Source organism: Girardinichthys multiradiatus, chromosome 20 (assembly GCF_021462225.1).
Source record: "Girardinichthys multiradiatus isolate DD_20200921_A chromosome 20, DD_fGirMul_XY1, whole genome shotgun sequence".
Classification (NCBI taxonomy): Eukaryota; Metazoa; Chordata; class Actinopteri; order Cyprinodontiformes; family Goodeidae; genus Girardinichthys; species Girardinichthys multiradiatus.
The window spans coordinates 21,060,065-21,080,525 of record NC_061812.1 but is presented as its reverse complement, the minus strand read 5'-3'; the positions used below and the strand labels follow the sequence as shown (position 1 = coordinate 21,080,525).

Genomic DNA, 20,461 nt, shown 5'->3' with positions numbered 1-20,461 from the left:
TGTGTCTCCTTGATCTGGTCTTCTTTTGCAATATATGATGTCATTTGTTATTATTATATGATGTTATTTGTATCCTAATTTGTCCTAATTTACACGTAATCTGTTGAACAAAATACGTGGACGTTAAGTTTTAAAAGAGTTGTGCGAAAGATCTTTTGTTGAATTTGGACCTCACCAAATCAGCACAAAAAAAAAATAAAAATAAATAAGATGTTGAAGATTTGATGCAATGCTGTATCCGCGCAATCAAACATTGAAGCGATGCAGCGTGCGTCGCACACACAACTCCTCCTCCCCCTGCATCATCACAGCCCCGCTCTCACCATCACACACTCACGCAATACTCCCGTGAATAAGCTGACTTGTTGGAAATGCTTGAGGATCTTAACATTTGCCCGACTGCACGCCGTCTGTAACATCAGCGAGAATCAAAGAAAAGTGAAGGCGCAACAAGAAAAAAAAAAAAAAAAAAAAGCCCCAATCTGAACAGACGCGGGGCAGGATCGCTGATTGGAACCAGTCCACTTCACTGGAGGTAAGAGGAACATTTGTTTTTTCTGTAATATCATCACACACACACACACACAATAAACTAATAAGCAAGCGAATAAACAATATAGACTTCTGTTACGTTTAAAAGAAGTTGGAATTATTTCTGCAATATTATCAGGGTATATGTTGTTCGGCAACTGGATTTGGTCCAATCTCACGAGGACAGCGTACGTGTTTTGTTTATAAAACTTTGGCAATAATATATTTGAGTGTGCTTTAATTGTTTTTTCTTTTTTTTTTTTTTTACAATGTTAAGTCTATCTGAGCAGACGAATGAAGACGTGCATATTTTAGTTGCCAGCCTTGAGCTTCAGGTTATCTGCATCTTTTTTGTCAGGTTAAAAAAACAATTATTAATACTATTATTTGTAAGATTTGCTTATTCAAGAAACCAGTTAAACAAACTTAATTCCAGTAGTTCAAGCAGACTTGATAAAAGTGCGCTTTGAGCTCATTTACTTGGTTTCATGAGTTAACACACTCACACAGTCTCGCCGTGTCCTTTTCCTGTCATCACTTGCCACCGTTTCACAGTGAAGCAGTTTTTTCCACTTTTTTAAAAAGAAGACTCTTAAACTATCTCTTCATGCGCTCCTGCAGCAGACAGAGAGAATGAGTGGACATGTCAGAACACCGTTTCCCAGTAGGTGGAAAATACTGGCTGTTTTTTTTTTTTTTTTACTAGAATGAAGGTAGATATGCAGCAGGGCTATACATTAAAATATACGAATAGGAAACATACTGACATAGCTGCCTCATTGTTGTTTGGGGCCCAAAGCAAAGATTGAATTAGGGCCCATTTCCAGTTCAGTGGAATCTCATTACACTACTCATTCTTAAATGTGGATATGTTTCAGGGGCATATCCATGCTTGGAAATGTATTTTGACATTCTGAAGTAGCCTATACTTACAGTCAGATGTATTCTTAGTACCCTTTGTTTGACCATTAATCTACAAATTAAAGTCTACTATTTTGGGACAACTGTACAATATAGTATTTTTTGTGTACCAGCAATAAATTATGTAAAAAACTCAATAAGATTTAAATACATCAAAGTTGTAAGTTGATTTTTGCCTTCCTTAACTAGCATAAAAACATGCATACTAAGGTCTACTGCAAGACTGAAAACTGTTTACATGACACATTAGCATATTAAGCCACACAAGTTTACAAAGAAGTAATAAAGTGTCCTGTTTCTCAGTAGGACTTTTTAATTAAGTAATTAGTCATTTAAGTTTACTTAAGCAGTCCAAAGATGATCATTTATCAGCCACTAGCATCACTGATCTCACTAAAATCTCTTTTATTCTCTTTTATATTGTGTTTGACCATGCTTGATCATTTGAGGGAGTTCCTTAAACTCTCTACGACAGGCTGTGTTCAGCCACTTCACGTTGTTTATTATATAAAAAGGTAACAGCTGTTAATAAATTCAGACTAGAGGGTTTTTTCTCTGACTTTAGTTTGTTTAAAACCTGTGTTTAGGGTAGTAGCAATAAAATACTTACATTATAGTAAGCCTGGTTCTAATTGGCATTAAAGAGGAGTCCGTCCTGTCGACATGTTTGCCCTGCAGGAGGGAAGGCTGCCAGGATAATAACTCAATGCAGTCAGCTGGACTTTCTTAGACAGATAACTCTCTACCAATTGACATTATAAGCTGAATGTGGCAGGATGTTATTATTATTGTTATTATTATTATTATTATTAGGACCAAGTTATCAAGTATGTAACTGTATTTGTATCTGTTGAAATGAATGGACTGATTGAATTGTGTTTATTAAATATGAATTAGATCTCTCGGATTTGTAAAGTGTGCTGAAATGACATTTGCTGTGAAGTGGTGCTGTATAAACAAACTGAATTAAATTAAATAGGGTCAGAAAGGAGAAATATAATACATTGTATTTGCAAGCAACTATGGTAATTGTCAATGTTTTGTTTAGATTATTTAGCAAATGGACTGAATTTATGTAGCGCTTTCCTAGTCATAATGACCACTTAAATCGCTTTACAGTAGAGCTGCTTTCACCCAGTCCCACTCACTAACACTCACCAACACACCAATACAGAGATCTGTAGGCAACTTGGGGTTAAGTACCTTTCAAAGGAGCCCACACCACAACTTTCAGAATGCAAGACAACTACTCTTCCCATTGCACCATAGCATGAAACATGACCCCTAGCTCAGACAAAAGCAGTAGAAATGCTTAAAATACAGTAGCACATAAAAATTGCATAAAACTATAAAGATTTTCCTTTGTATGATTTCCAATTGTAGGTTTGTCAATTTTCTTAAATCTTTTTTTGAGGTTGCTATCTAGAAAACGTTGAAGCAAATTTAAAAGTAGGTTAACTACAAACAGAATTTATTTTTAAATCTACCTTCAAAGACTGAAATTTTAAGTATTCCTGGGGCCCCCTGCTGGCCAGCGGAGGATTACAGAAGTTCAGTTCATTTATGCCTCGGGCCCTGCTCTAGTTACTTGTCGTTCATAAATTAAATGTATTTAAAATAGTGACAAAACTGAGTCTCTTTCTAAGATAATGAGAGAGACGCTACCCCAGTAGACAAGGAAGACAATGTGTCCACCAGTGGGGAGGCTAGGGTCACAAATGCATAACATGAATACAAGTAGATGATTCTTAAGAATGTCACAAGCTAAGCAATTAAGCTTTTGCTTTACACAGACTCCCACACCATGGAAAAATGTCAATCACTTATTACTATAGAAATGTTTATTATGATCATTAATAGGGAATATTAAAGCATTATTCAAAACTAACAAAAACTTTTCAAAAAAAATCTACCTAGCTGGTTGCTGCATTTAAAATATCAATGAAGTCTCAAAAACCATGTCCCACACTTAGCAATGACTGATGTCAGTTTTGAACAGCTACTTTTCTAACTTCCTGTTGCCATTGGCTGTGCTGCAGTATTAAAACTAGCTTGTATGTAAACAGAAACAACAAGGGTGGGAATTCAGTTCCAGCTATTTTATCATTATTTCCAAGTTCCTCTTTTACAGTTTTACAGCAGACAACATTTTGTTAGCTTTTCTGTTTATGTTAGGTTACTTTAGCCCTTGCTGATGCCACACACTATATTATATTCCCTTGCTGGTACCTGATTTCTCCATTTGAGAAACTAAGAATGTTTATCATTGAAGAAAGTGCTTAAAGATCTGACTAGAACACAGCTGTGACATATTTTATGTAATTTGCTTTCCACTGAACTGAAACCTGTGTTTTGTTTTACTTTAATGATCATTTACTTATGGATGGCAAGTTAAAGATAAGATAAACATTTTTGTCTGATATCAGTTTAATGTGGTAAAAATCTGCAATAACATGAGTTTGGATCATATTCTGTCAATTCTTAGACTCCAGTTTGAATTCCAGCCCTGTACCAGTCACATAAAGTGGCAGCAGTCTTGGCCAGTGATGGCAGCAAGAACACACAGAGCTGTTCTGTACAGACAGTACCGTGGTACATACTGTAGCACTTGGAAACCATGGCAACAAAACAACATCAGAAGAAACTGGTCAGATGAGCCAGTGATGCTTGAGAAAGAGATGAATGGTGGAGTCAATGCAGAGCAAAGAAAAAAAAAACAGGCACAAAGGGAGGCTGATTCATGCTGATAAAAATTTTTTTGGCTCAGAAAACCAATTATTGGTTTCCAAAATTCCCAAACATGTACATCTTTGGTTATTTGGTCTTTGCAATGTTATTTGTCTTGACTGTGTTTATTGTGGACTGAAGTTATGAGCCTCATTCCCCCCATGTATAATCAGAAATGTAGATGTATAGATTTTTTACACGCATCGCTAACAAGCGAAGCATTTAAATGAGGCATTAGAAGCTATAAAATTTGGCTTAAACATAATCACTACCATCTGCGCCCATGTCACCACGCAGTTTCCTTTGAAGGGCCTCGGCCGTGGCCAAATCTGCAGCTCTGGCCTGCTTCCACTGTCTCGTGTCGCTTTGACCAACAATCCAAATCCAAAATAGCAGTGTAAAAAACAAACTGTATATTTTTAGAAGACAAACTTGCATGTATTACAGTTTTTTTGATCTCAGCCAGTTTTTAATAGATAAACCTAAGAAAAACTGTGCCTATAAAGGCCTGTAAGACACTAAACTGACAATAATTTTTATTTTTCTGTCCTGTAATAAAAAATCTATTTGCCACTCTTTCACCACACATTAACCTTTCCAAACTAGGGTTTATTTTAAGCTTAAAAAATTCATTCTTATTGAAATGTATGTGTAGGCCTTTTTGTTTTTTTCTCTAAGAAGGACACTACCATGGCCGTGTGAACTAAGATAAATGCTGAAACATAATTTATTCCCAAAGTATAAAGAAATAAACTGAGAAGATGAGGCAACACAACAATAAAGCTTTGACAAAACAACTTTCAAACATATCTAGAAAGTAATTACAGTATGAACAGGTAATGCCAGCATGGCCCCATCTCTTGTCATGCCCCATTTCGTTGTCATGCCAACATACTGGGATGCTGGCATGGCATGACAAATTTGACATGGCATGACCACCCTCCGCTCATTTTGGGCACTTGTATGTGGGGATCTTGTTCTTTCAGTCGTTATCCATACCTCATTACCATAGGTGATGATCGAAATATAGATAAACCCGTAAATCAAGAGCTTTGCTGTTTGGCTCAGACTAGACCGGAAGAATGAGATCCTGCATACCTGAAATTAGCTTCCCCAGGAGGGTTGCTGCGAACAGCCTTAGAGACATGGTAAAGAGCTCAAAGTAGAGCCACTGCTTCTCTGCATCAAAAGAGTCAGTTATGGTGGTTCGGGCATCTGATCAGGATGCCCTTTGGGCACGATATACCTGACAATCTTAAATTACCTTGGGATAAATAATATTTTTCTAACCAAATTCTGTTAAAGATGCTTAATTGTTGCTGTCTAAAAACAAGATCCCCACTGATCTTCATATAAAGTTATCAACAAAGTTACTATATCATTACAGTTTCTAACTGTCACCCATGTACATGTCAAAAGATAACGGATAGGCAATAGGCCATGTAGATGTGTTATAATGAATTAACAACAATTTATACTAAGCGTTTTGGCTGTTAAACAGTAGAAGTTACTTATTTGACCTATTTAGTGGTCTAACGTTTTAAACACTCTTATAATGAAGTGGCAGTTGAGGTATTAGTTCATAAATGGACTGTTTCCTGCAAGCTCATGAAGTTTTGAAGACAAAAAGGAAAAAATTAACAGCAAAGCATGTACAAATCCAAACGAGAAGGTGGAACTAGTAAGAGCATGAAATAAGAAGTCCTTGTTTGGTTGCAATATACACTTGTGTATATTGCAACCAAGTGTTTTTTTTCTGGTTTATAATGAGAGTTAATTTTGATCGGGCACATTGATAAGCCCATGGTTGCATCACTTACAGACACAGGAGTCTACTCTGAGTCAGGGCCCAGCAGAGGAAATACTGTTTTTGGCTGCCATGATATTGATGAGCTAACCATACTTTTTCAGAGCAAAGATTGACTAGATAAAAAAAAAAAGAAACAAATTTAAAAAATACAAGAAATTTTAAAAAAAATGCCGCGATGGACTGGTGCTGCCCTGCGATGGACTGGTGACCTGTCCAGGGTGTTACTCTGCCTTCAAGTTTATTTGGTGCCTTTGGAGCAAACAAAAAGACAGACTTTAGGAACAGAGGAGACAAGGCAGCCAAAAGGGAGCAGGTAGTTCTCTGATAGACTTAGAGAAGCCTAAAAATGTGACTGCAGTTTTTATTATTCTAGAAATATTTACCCTTGTTTAGTCAAGCAAAGACATATGTTCTTTCACTTGGTATGATATTGTCATGTATAAGGAAGTATGCTTCTCTTCTAAAAGAGAAGCATGTTGTGCCTCCACTCTGCTGGAAATGGGCCTCAATTAGTCAATTAAAAAGGCAGTCATGGGAGATCCATCTGCCTCATAAAAAGTCTCTCATGTTTCGTCTTTAAATGCTTTATTTATCCCAATTTAAATATAAGTTGCATTTTGTTTTTCAAATTCTGTAATCCAAAGGGACTAGTGCATTGGTTGTATCAATTAAAAAACATAAAAAATAACAATGTTTTGTTTTACCTATTGAATTCATAAAAGTTGGTGAAACAGTAGAATCTGCTAATCAAACAGAACACCTCTACTATTTTCATTAACCCCAATTAGTGTTCACATTTAGACTATCTCAATGATGATCTCTGCAGCATTATTAATTTGAAGCAGCATTGATGCTCCCGTGAAAGAATACTTTATCACTCAAGATCTCCGAAAAACTAGAGATAAAATAGCTCTGATTCAGCAGCAGTCACTTGCTTTGTGTCCTTTTTATGTAGAACAGCCTTTAATCTCCAAAACTGCTTTTATGAGAAAACAGACTAAATGTTCAGAAAATCCTGCCTGACTTTTATGTGCCGTGTGGTGTTTGCTGTGCAGTGCTACTGACTGAGTCAAGCTTCCGGGAAAAGGTGTGATGAGCTGTGATTCACTGTGCGTCTGATGATTGCAATAAATGGTCTCACAGCAGCACTGGCCTTTAATTCTACTTGCTGTTTGGACTATTGTTTGTCTCTGAGGCTGTTTTTGGGTAATATGGAGAAGTAAAAAGCAGAGGCACTTCATATTTACTGAGGAGGCCCATTAGGCATGACATGAAAAGTTGTTTTTTAAGACTGTTTGGACTCTTGTTTTTTTTAGATATTTTTTGTATCTTGTATGTATTAGATATATCTCTCCTTGGTAAGTAATCATTATTTTGGCACAAAAAACAAAAATGTCTGAAAGCAACACAGCATAGTATAGTATAAAAACAGTTGGATGAAGAGATGTGATATATCTGCCATAAATCCTGTAAATCTCTGTTTATACTGCAGCCTAATGCAGAACTCAGAGTTCCCTCCTTTAGGACAAAAAAGGGCCATCTTGAAAGGTCCTGTGTTTTGAATGAGCAGATGAACTGAAAATAAAAAACAATGTTAGAGATAGATCTCTGCAGTGAGAGACAGCGTCTTTGTATTAGAAGGTCTCAGTCCACTATGACTTGTGCACAGTTCTGGAATAAAACTAGCCTTGAGCGAACGGTATTGTCCAGGATGGAATTGAGAAAGAAAAACTAATGGAATAGAAGAGTCATAATCCCGTAGGCTGACCAAGCTGACCCCTAGCTGTGCATAAACATGATTAGAATAAGTGCAAGAGTGCCACGTGTTTTTACTTTTTATTACTTAAAGTAACCAGGGTGCACCACTACAGACATAGACTGTTTGTTTTAACTGTCACAGTAGCTTACATCCCAAAATAATTACCTAAAGTTTACTTTTACCACATGCACACATGTTTATTGTCAGCTTAAGAAGCCCAGCAGAGCATATGTGGAAACACAAGGTATTCATTCTTGTCATATTGGTTAGGTGGATACAAACAGCTTCAAATAGAACTGAATTGTTTTATCTATAGTGTCAAAGCGCCTTAAAAATATTTCCATAATTTTCGCACAATCCAGATCTGTGAAACCTGTAATAACAATTTATAAGTCTTTCTTTTTGACAGCCGCTTTATTATTATCAAATGGATTTAAATTGCACAAACACCATAATAAGGGATAGTTAAGACTTTTTTAAGGGTGAGACTCTGTTAAGAGGCCAGCAGCACATATCTTGCCTGCACTACATAACGCCAAAGACATTTTTATTCATGAAATGAAATAAAAAGATGTAATAACACATGTATATTTGTATAGACTCCATGTAATAATTTTAGGATGTGATACATATTTAAAAAAAGCTATTTTTCTTAAAATGAATCAGTTAGAGCAGGGGGGTCCAAAGTGTGGCCATTTGCGGCCCCTGGACTGATTTTGTGTGGCCCCCTATTGTCCACCAGCATAGGCGGTTGATGCGGATGGAGACGTTTTATTTTTAATTAGGGCAAAATTTGAATCTTCTTCAATGGAAAATGTTGTAAACACTAAGTATTTGTCTTTTAATAATCAGGCTTTTTGCATTTGCTTTAATTTAATAGAAAATAGGATCACATCTATCCAGTGACTTTTACTCAAAAGCAGATTTTCCTGCACCCAAATCTGCTTTCTACTTGGTCGAATACAGTGAATGTTTTCAAAAGAATTGTGACCTAAATGCTGTTCTTATTGCTGAGAATAGACTAAATTGGTACTATTTTTTCAATCAAACCCAAAAGAATGACTTACACAACCCTTTCCTAAAAAAAATCTTCTTCACCTTCTAAATAAAATATTGCACTTCCATTGAGTGGAGCGAGTTTGCAGCTTTTTTTGTTTAACCTGCTGTTGTTTTTGGTATTTGCAGCATTTTCCTTTTGCTTCTGTCTATTTTCTGTGGCGACTGCAGTAGCAAATAACCATCTAATTCAAATATTTCAGGTTTATAAAATAGAGTCCCCACAAAACATCACAAGTTTGTTAAGGTTGGAGTTGTTTAAACAGTAGAAGCGCACTTTTTTATCTCCGCCCTGCTCTGTTTAGCTGTTAGTTCACATTTCCCGTAATATATTGACTGTTCACAAATTTTTTACAGAAACCCTCCTCCAAGAATATAAAGTGGTCATTTTTTAACCATATGCACTATTACAACAACACTTAAAAAAGTATGATTCTTTGCGTTAAGTAATTTTATTTAGTTTAGATATCAAATGAACAAACATCTCAGTAAAATAGATTAAAAATAGGTATGTACAGATTTTTCCATCTATGAGCAAAGTTTATTATAATAAACACCAAGGTAATCTAGTTTACAGTAAAGTTTTGCCCTTTGCCTTGAGGTGAAATTAAGTGAAAGTGTAATGCAAGGCTTTGGAAGGCACACTGTGTTTTCGAGTCACGTTCATGTTCTAATTTCTTTGTTTAAAGCTTCTGGACACAGTAGTCGTAAGAAGTATTTGCCTCTTGTCTTGACTGAGGCTACAGACAGTCAGAATCTGTACTCCCACTCTTCTGCACAAGCTTCCATTGTTATTGTAAGGTCTGCCAAAAAATGAGACATTTTTCCATATAAGCCTTTAATATGAGCAGCAATGTTTATCTGGTAGCTGTGGAGCTTGTAGTATTTCTGCGTTGCAGCGGCAGCAACTTCAGTCACTCTAATTTCATGTTGTATAGTTATTAAAAAAACTCAGTGTACAAGTTATAAATTGACTTTAAATTGGAGTTAACTACAAGCAAAAAGTAAGTATATTCAGACCTTTACAGATAAAAAAAATTGTTCAAATAGTTGCATAAGTGTGTGTAGCTTTAAAATAATAGTTTGTTAAAACAACTATTAATGTAGTTTCAGCATTCAGTGTTCTTTAGTTTACATTGACCATAATGTATTGTGCAGTAAAACTTATATAAGGTTCAGTATCTAGGTAGGACTTTAATGGCATGTGTTCATTTACATTCTTTTTCTAAAGGCATAGTTTGCAAAAGGTTAAAAAGGATCAAAATGATCTTATAGTATAAAGGTATCAATCAGAAAAGGTGTGCACAATTTCCCACTACATAAAATTTACACTATATTGCAATGTAGACCTAAATCAGAACTTGAAATTGATTTCTGTAGCTCCTCCCGTGTTGCTGTCAGCCCTTTGGAGTTCTGCCTGACGAGTTCCTGTCTTGCCTTTTTATCACTTTTGGACAAAAGTCTTTGTTTTGTGTTACTGTTGTACCATAGTATCATGTGACAACAATGTCATGTAATCTTCAAATGTCTGGACTAAGAATGTTTCAAGACAGAATGCTTTACTTCAAAGGAAACATCAATTTCTGACTAAACTCTCCTTGTGAAAAAATGTGTTGGGGTCTGATGAAACTCTACCTCTGCTTAAACCTTTGGACCACAGCTCTAAAGGCCAAGGAGTTCTGCATTAGGCTTGCCACAAAAATGACACTGTAACCAATCAAAAGCTCACCATTCCTTTTGTGAAGAATACTGATGGTAGCATAATGATCTGGGCGCCATTTTCTTTACGTTGAACTGGGGTTTTGTCATTTCTGATCCAAACCTTTAAATGTGAACTAAAAGCTGACAAGCAACAGAAACACTGCAGGTACAACAGCTTCATTCAAATTCGTTCAAAAACTGCTTAACATTCATTCTATTAGTTTGAGAGTAAGCACCTTTATGCAAGCAGGGTTTGACAGCGTTTCTCTTTTTATATTTTACAGGATATATACGTGTCCCATTCAAAGAAAACCTTTTTTTTCATTTCAAAATCTGATATGTTAACAAGAGTGTGTATTCAATATATTTACACTAACATAGCTTTCTTTTTTCCTAACACCACGTTACAGTGAAAAGTTCAGTATTAGATTATTCTAATTGTATAGTTTAACAAATATGTAATTTTTGGTTTAAAAACACTATTTGCTGTTTAGAGAAATGCATATGTTGCTGTAGACTTTGAAAATGGCTGCTCAGGGATTTGAAAACATGAGGTATCACTGAGAAATGTTTTAATTTGTTGGGATTTTGTGCATTTATTTTCTTAAACTAGCAAGTCATTTTTATAGGAAAAGAGCAGTTACTATACTAGTGAGGCCATATTGCAGTCAAGTTCATCGACTCTGGGAGTTGATCCTATCTAATGTAGACTGATCATTTTATGTGCTTTATCTATTTATTTTAGATTTACAAACATAAATAGTTAAAGAGAAAACTGAGAAACAATGTGTGTGAATGTGAGATTCCGTTGAAATGTTTTGCATTAAATGGATCACTTTTTAGTACGCATTTGTAGAAAAGACATACAAATTGTTGTTCCTTTTTATTTTTTGACAGTAGGCAGACAGGAAAGAGGGGTAGAGAGAGGGGGAGACATTCGGTGAATGTCACCAGGTCTGGGACTCGAACCTGGGATGGCCACTTCGAGGACTGTAGCCTCCGTATATGGTCACGTGCTTAACCCCTACACCATCAGTGCCCATTCCTTTTTATATAAAATAACTTTTTTTACATCAACATTATCGTAAAAGATACGGTTAAGCCCAAAATTATTCATACCCTTGGCAGATTATAGTAATCTTTTAAGTTTGCCAACATTGTTCTTCTGACTGGAAATAATTTGGAAATAATATGAAAGGATGAGGAATCTGTGAATTGAGCTGCTCAGCAATTATAAGAAGCATTTTGTTGCTCTAATGCCAATAAAGATTTTATGAATAATTATTGAAAAGGGTATAAATAATTTTCAAAATGCCAGTTTGTTTTCAGAATTCACACATCTTCTACATTGTTTTATTACATTCTGTCTTGTTTCCAATCAGAAATACAACTTCTTGGTTAAAAAAATAATTATTTTAAATCTAAGTCTGCTGGGAGTTTGAATAATTTCAGTCTTAACTACTGTAAAGAAAGACAACTAAGTACATTTTTTCTTACATTAGTTTTAGACACAACTTTAAGGGAAAAATCTAATAATTTTACTGTTTGCTGTAAAATCTTGCTACAAAGTTGTACATTCCCCAGGGCTGGACGTATAACAGCATTTTCACTGTACATGAATATTTCATGAATTAAAAAAATGGGCAAAAGTTATACCTTTATTTTCAATTTAGTTTATTTATTATGAAAGAGATGAATGAATGTTGCCGCAGCTGCTGCTGCTGGTGCTGCATTATGACATTGACTCACCACAGAACCTGAGAGAAACAGGCTCGAGCTCACTGCAGAAAGCTACATTATTGAAAGAAGTCGTCATTTTGTTGGGTAGCCCCCGCTGTAATGTGAAATATTAACTTTACATACCTGATTAGACTCACCAGCAGTATTCTCAGATGCATAACTAACAAAGAAAAACCATTATAAACACAAACTGCTCCCTACATATGGGCATTCATTTACTGTGCTCGCTTTGTCTTAAGTGCATCATTGTGCATTCATTGCTTGCATTGTTTTCTAATATTCATTAACAAAATATAGTTGCACATTACTGTGGATCTTTCAGTGCACAGGTTTGTTGAAATGAAACTTTACAGTTTCACATAATTTTGAGGTGTTGCTCCTTACTGACAGGTCACACTGTGGCAGGACTTTCCTTGGCTGAAGGGCACAAGCTGCCATGCCGTTTGGTTGTCTCACACTCGGGGAGAAGAAGGATTACAACAGTCCCACGGAGGTGACTGACAAATATGACCTTGGACAAGTTGTTAAGTCGTAAGTACATATTTTTTGTGGTAAATTCTCACAAGTTTGTTGAAACCCTGAGGGGATTTAACCCAAAATACACAAAATGTTTGCTCTGTTGTCTTTTTTTCATAGGGAGGAGTTTTGTGAGATATTTCGAGCCAAGGACAGGAACACCTTGAAAATGTACACATGTAAAAAGTTTAACAAAAAAGATGGACGAAAAGTGAGGAAAGCTGCAAAGAATGAGATAATGATCTTGAAGATGTAAGTGAATATTAATAAAGATCTTACCTAGTCTAACCCAATTTGAAGCGCTGTACTTGCATCGAGACAAATGAGATCACAAATATGCTGTAAAACAGTTTGTCTTGTAAAAAAAAGACAATAGGCAAATGTCAAAACATGATTCACTAAATATCTAACTTGCCTTCTGTACTATAGGTCAATTTATTGCCAAATTTCCTTTCTGTTTTATTATTAAATCAGATAAAAAAAACACAATAGTAAATTAAATTATGTATCCAAATGCTGATCAAAATTATATGACGTGAAGCTGTCTGTTATCTGACTGTTAAGCTGACTGTTATCAAAAGCCAAACTAAAGAAACATTGTATTTATTCACACTGCTCAATTAGATAATAACTTTATCACTATTCACACAAGCTCTGTAATTTATTTGTCAATCTGAGTGTGCTGAAGTAAATATTTATTATTACACATAAAAGCTGCAGCTGGAAATTGTTCCTATGTTTTGAAGAAAAATAAATGTCTTTGTATTTGATTTTTGACTTTTACTGCAGTGGCTGGTAAAAGTGCTTATACTCCTCAAACCTATTTTACATTTTCTTCCTTTACAGCCACACACTACGATATATTATTTTGGGGATTTTATGTGATGAACAAAAAAAGTATTTAAATATGAGGCTGAAGGAAAATAATGCATGATTTTTGAAAAATATTCACAAATGAAAATGTGAGAAGTATGGTTTGCATATGTTTTCAGGCGCTAATCTGATACTCTTAAAAACATAAACTATTCAATCCATCATCAGAAAATGAAGAGTATGAAACATCTGCAAAACATTGTTGCCAACCTGAAAAAAACAGATCGGGCAAGGAGAGCAATAATCAGAGAAGCAGCCAAAGGGCCCATGGCAACTCTGGAGGAGATCCACTGCTCAGGTGGAGGGGGAGTCAGTCAACAGGACAAAGACTGTTTGTGCATTCCCCAAATCTTGCATTTATCCAGAGGTAGCCAGAATGAAGCCATCGTCACGAGAAAGCCATGACTAGTCTTGTCTAATGTTTGATTATCCATGTAGGGAACACAGTGTCCATGTGGAAAAAGATACTCAGGTCAGACCAAAATAAGACATTTCCGGCTGCAAACAAAATTCTATCTATGAAGTTAAACTAGACTGAACCTATCCTATCCTAGAAGATTATTTACTAATTTGATGTACTTGATTGGTTAGCCGAACTGTAAGTTATAGCCGTTGTTGAGGTTATATTGTTGTCACCTTACATCTCTCAATGTTCTCTGCTCCTAACTCTTTTCCTGTTATTTAAAGGGTAAGACACCACAACATCCTTCAGCTGGTTGATGCATTTGAAACTAAGAAAGAGTACTTCATTTTTCTGGAGCTGTAAGTACCTTAAGGGTCTTTCATCCTCAAACAACACGACACATATAATTAAACATTTTTAATAAAGATCTACCATCTTATCAGCGCTACAGGAAGGGAGGTCTTTGATTGGATCTTGGATCAAGGTTACTACTCAGAGCGGGACACCAGCAATGTTATGAGGCAGGTGCTGGAGGCCATAGCTTACCTGCACTCACTGAAAATTGTCCACAGAAACCTCAAGGTAGAGTGCACTACTGACACCTAGTGAAACAAATGAAGCTTTTCACCACATGACAAAATAAAAGATTTCTGAGTAGGATGAACATCATAACAACCTTCACAGATAAACATATGATCACCAAGCTATACTGAATCCTTCATTGCTTTGTAATCCTCTATATCTTTATTAATGCAGCTGGAGAACTTGGTGTACTATAATCGTTTGAAGCACTCCAAAATTGTTATCAGTGACTTTCAGTTGGCAAAACTGGAAATTGGACTCATTAAGGATCCGTGTGGGACTCCAGAATACCTTGGTGAGTGACATAACATCTGATCTAAATTTATACCAGTAATTTAAATGAAACAAATCCTGATCTATTTTGCATTAATGCCATGAGTATGATATACTGGCTTTACTCTAAATGTAGCTCCTGAAGTGGTTGGAAGACAGAGATACGGACGACCTGTGGACTGCTGGGCCATCGGTGTCATCATGTATATACTGTAGGTGCTAAGTCATGTACTTTTAAGTGCATTAAATTAAATATATTCCTAAAAATCATTCAATGTATTTCTCCATAGTTTATCAGGGAACCCTCCTTTCTACGATGATTCTGATGAAGAAGATCCGGATAGCCGTGACAAAAATCTTTTTCTAAAGATTTTATCTGGGGACTATGAATTTGATTCTCCATACTGGGATGATATTTCTGATTCTGGTAAGATATAATCAAGTCATATATTAACTTCTGCATTATGCATATTACACATAACATATCAATAGATTGCATTTTGTGAAACAAATTTACCAAAAATCCTTTTTTTCTTGTGTTTTTATGTGTTTTACAGCCAAAACCTTGGTGGCATCTTTGATGGATGTCGACCAAGATCAGCGATTGACAGCTCAGGAAGCTATAGCCCATGAATGGTAAAAATGGAAACAAGTCAAATGCACTCACTTTAATCAAAATAAGCACCCAGAAAGAAATTTCTGATTTTGTGCTCATGCAGACAAGTGATGGCGATGTTAATAATTCAAGGCGTAAATTGGGCTTCATGGGACCTAAATTGTGGTTGCACCATGAGTAAAGGAAATCTGTTGAACAATGCGTCATTACACATGAAGATATAAAGAGTCCAATAGTTGTGTTCAGGTGGCAGGCAGTGGTGTAATGGGGCTTTTTAACTGCACGGAGCACAATTTAACAATCCTTGCTTATAGCAGTATGTGTTGGTTGACTAAAGGGAATTGTGTTTCCACCTCCAATGGAAACCCCATCAAACTCCATTACGTGCTGATATGGCTTTGCGTTAATACAAGGCATACTCTGTGTCCTGTGGCCTTCACCCACTGTTTTGACCAACTTCACATGTGATGCTTTTACTGACGTCCTCTGGTGCTGGTTTGTAATGTTGCAGCTCCTTGGAAATAAAAATTTTCCTGTAGAATTCATTGTTCTTAATGGTGTAACGGCAAATCACTATCAGATCAGCTTGTTCCCTCTTGCAGATTAACCGGGTTCTTCACTTTTTTGTACTTTTTAAGTGCTGATGAATATTGTTCCTTTGTTTGATATTTTAGGATTTCTGGAAACGCAGCCTCAGACAAGAACATAAAAGATGGAGTTTGTGCCCAAATTGAAAAGAACTTTGCCAAAGCAAAATGGAAGGTAGTATCTCTCACATACATTAAACATACAATAAATATTTACATTAGACAATATTTCCATTTGATGTTAATGTTTTCTAAAAACTGCTGGGTAAAAAGCAACCCCATATGGGTTTGTATGCTTTGTATGTCCAGTGTCAGACATGATCAGATCCAGACCTGGATTGATTTAACACAACAGGATTGGATCATTGGTTTGAGCCAGAATACTGGGTTAGGTTTTGAACCCAAGAAATGGGTTAAAGTGGTTAATTAAGGCTACCAAAGAGTGGGTTAAAGAATAACTAATACCTAGGTTTCTGAACAAGTAATCTTTGGGTTAAAATGAGTGATTTTCATTTAATTTATTTTTCATCAGAGAAAGATTCGGCAGCCTCATAATATCTAATAAGACTTTTACTGACGAGCAATTAAGACATGGAGGTCTGTGACCCCTGTTGTAGGTTCTTATTCAAAATGGCTCTTTTAAACAAGATAAGGCTCTTTCTAGTCTGTTCTCTTATCCAACAAATTGGCTCACAATTTTTGAAATGTTTGGTTAAAACTACCTAGTTTTTTCAAAGAACTAGATAGGTAAACCCCTCATTTGTGTTAAAGCAATAACTATTTTAGTCTGGCCATCTAATAACTACAAAGCACTCGAAGAAGGTGCAGTTATGTTTGCCCATACGAGACCATATGATTTAAGTCCTCTGATATCTCACCCACAGAGTTTAGGTTTGACTTGATTTATGCATCCAAGCTTTTTCTCGGTCGTATTTGAGAATTACTTTATGAAAAATATTTTTAGACCATATTTAATTAAGTCTGAGAGACTGTATTCCACACTTCGAAGAAGTTTTTGATTTTTAAGGGCTTGGACATTTTTCATGCTTTATAAAATAAGATTTGTTTGGCTCACAGAAAGCTGTAAGGGTGACTACCCTCATGAAACGGCTTCGAGGGCCTGATCAGGGTGACTCAGGGGCTGCAGGCACTGCTGCTGGGGCAGCACCTGATGCCAACACACCTGGAAGTGACCCTGCTCCTCCATCTGGTGGCAGCATCATGGCCGCCACTATTAAAGTTGCTCTTAAAGAAAAGGCCTTGGACACACAGACTGCAACCATCCCTGCACAATCCCTGCAGCCTGCAGCCCAACAGGAGGAGCAGCAGCAGTCACGGTGCAATGGCGATGCTCTGCAAATGGTGCCACAAAGAAAAGGAGACTAAGCCAATTGATACACTAAGGGGACCCATGGTAAGACATGGGCCAACAAGCACATGTAAAACTAAAACATTTGGCATCATGAGTATGTGTCTGTGCTGTCTGACAATCACGGTTTGCAAACTTTTCATCTTTTGCCTTTTGTACTGGTTGATTATTAGTGTTCTCCACCTTCCTTTTTCCTTTTGTTATTTTGTGTATAGGTCTCTTAAAAAGATTGTTTCAAAGTAGCTCTTTGATTGTTTCCCTTTCCTTAAGAACTGTAAAAAATATTCAGGTAATACATTGCTCATTGTGAAGTTTAGTAAAATAAGCCATTGTTATCCATAGCCTCATTGTATATACGTGTATTTGTCACAAAAAATTGCTACTTTTTAGCTTTAGAACTTACAAGCCTGAGTTTGTGACTTAAAATTATAAGTTTAACAATTTGGTCTTTGATCACATTACAAGTGTTTTCAAAGTAAATAGATAAAACTGTTTACTTTTTGAGCATATTTGAGTGATGCGTTTCTAAAATGGAATTAGACCAAACGACCATCTTTTTAAGTGCATAATCTGAACTGTAGGATAGGTTGATATATAGAAAATTACATCTTAGAGCTGTACAATATAGATGCTAAAGTATTTTTAATGAAATGCTAAATAACTGAAAAGGTGAATTTAGTAACTAGATACCTACACATTTAGTGCTGTAGCACAGCTTAAAATTTTAAGGCAGCAAGAATGCACATTTTTAAGTTAAAGTGCCTTATCATTTGTTGCAGTCATGTTTCTTGACTTGATTTAAAATATTTTTTGAATTAACTAAAATATTCAAATTGATTCATTGACTTCCGTTTAGGTCTTTGGATTCTTGTGTTTCGTCCTCTTTCAGTGCTTAATTTATTGCAAACAAAAAGCAAACAAAAATTGTTTAGGATGTTCTGTGTAATGTGATATTTTCGCTGTTGCTGTGTTGTAACCTGTAATTACTAAATAAAGATTATATTGTAAAGCCAATCATGTGGTGTACATGATTGCCTATACTTGCTTATTGTGTGGGAAATTTATCTGAATATGTTATTACCACCTAACATTAGGGAAGTGGTATTATTAAGTGTAATGCCACTAAACAGCAGATCTGTCTTTTACTAGTATTTTTGAGGTAATGAGAAATACTCAATAATAAATAAGACTAAGATTTATATGTATCCAAAACTAAAATATTGGTTACAAATGATGGATGCAAAATCTTAGAGAGTTTAGATAACATAAATGATTGTGACATCAGATGTCAGTGTTTATAGTAGAGATAGCAATAATCTAATAAACCAGCCTCGTACTGATTCGTACGCAGCTCTCAGTATGATAAAAGAAATCAGTTCAAATTAAGATCTCTTATTATAGATGCTCCTCTGAAGAAAAAAGAAAAACAAAGTTTTTGTGGCTCATAATGTAAGGATGAATATGATGAAAACCGCACCACAAAACAGACAATTTAATGGAAAATGTTTCTAAATACAGTACAGAAAAGTAAAGGTGCTTTTCAAAAATGTGATCAATTGAAGAAATTATGATTCTTTACATGGTAAATGTGCTTCAGAATGGCACCCCACAAATTAACTTCCTGTATGAAACCTGTCCTGAACATGCAAAACATTTTCCATTCAGATTACTTTCTTGGTAGAGAAGTAGACATTGCAGACATTCATTTTTATTATCAGAGTGACTTACTGAAAATGTTGCACATATAACATTATCAGCAGGTATTTTCCACAGGAATCATTGGTAGCCCACGGCCTTCTACTGAACCTGCATTTGCAGGGTAAATTATCATCAGTTACTGAGTAAATTATCATCAAATGCAAACATGATGAAAGTTCAAATGTTTATAAAAGCGTGTTTGCACAAAACCTGCCTCTCACCCAATGACCACTGGAGATAGGTACCAGCTCCCCCGCAACCGTGCATGGACAAGCACGTATAAACAGTGGATGGAGGGATGAAAATAGATTTTAAACCAAACCTTGCAGCAAAAATCCTGAAAATTCCCTTACAAATGCACACATTGTAGATAAGACAGAAAATGATTGTGCAGTACCAAATACTTAAGAAGAAATAGAAGAACAAGTAGATTCCATGTGAATAAAGAATGGACCTTAAAGGAATGGCAAAAGACTTTATAGGACATTAAAACAGTTTTGAAGTAATTAAAGAAATGCATTTGTGAAGGGTTTGCTTTAAGAATTTACAGATAATACCAGATGTGTCTTAAACTGTTTAACAAAATTTAAGGTATTTATCAACATAATGTCTAAACCCCTCTAGCCAAGACCTACAGCATGCGCTGGGGCAGTTCGCAGCCGAGTGTGAAGCGGTTGGGATGAAGATCAGCTCCTCCAAGTCCGAGGCCATGGTTCTCAACCGGAAAAGGGTGGCTTGTCCTCTTCAGGTTGGAGGGGAGTTCCTGCCTCAAGTGGAGGAGTTCAAGTATCTCGGGGTCTTGTTCACGAGGGGAGAATGGAGCGGGAGATCGACAGACGGATCGGTGCGACTGCCACAGTAATGTGGACACTGTGCTGGAAGAGAGAGCTGAGCCGAAAAGCGAAGTTCTCGATTAACCAGTCGGTCTACGTTCCTACCCTCACCTATGGCCATGAACTTTGGGTCATGACCGAAAGAACGAGTTCCCGGATACAAGCTTCTGAAATGAGCTTCCTCTGTAGGGTTGCCTGGCACTCCCTTAGAGATAGGGTGAGGAGCTCGGCCATCCGGGAGGGTCTTGGAGTAGAGCCGCTGCTCCTCCACATCGAGAGGAGCCAGTTGAGGTGGCTCGGGCATCTATACCGGATGCCTCCTTGGACACCTTCCTCGGGAGGTGTTCCAGGCACGTCCCACCAGGAGGAGCCCCAGTGGACAGCCCAGGACACGCTGGAGGGACTATGTCTCTCGGCTGGCCTGGGAACGCCTTGGGCTCCCCCCGGAGGAGCTGGAGGAGGTGTC

General features: G+C 36.5%; 1 protein-coding gene across 1 annotated transcript; it reads left to right on the top strand.

Annotated features, from left to right (window-relative positions):
- Window positions 1-280: 280 nt before the first annotated feature.
- Window positions 281-18,478, top strand: LOC124856347 (caM kinase-like vesicle-associated protein). The gene is made up of 11 exons (XM_047346695.1): window positions 281-535; window positions 12,636-12,776; window positions 12,882-13,013; window positions 14,322-14,396; window positions 14,481-14,619; window positions 14,794-14,914; window positions 15,029-15,104; window positions 15,183-15,319; window positions 15,450-15,528; window positions 16,183-16,270; window positions 17,173-18,478. Exons 2-11 carry the CDS (start codon window positions 12,682-12,684, stop codon window positions 17,479-17,481), a joined length of 1,251 nt encoding a protein of 416 aa, XP_047202651.1. The 5' UTR covers window positions 281-535; window positions 12,636-12,681; the 3' UTR covers window positions 17,482-18,478.
- The last annotated feature ends 1,983 nt before the right edge of the window (window positions 18,479-20,461 follow it).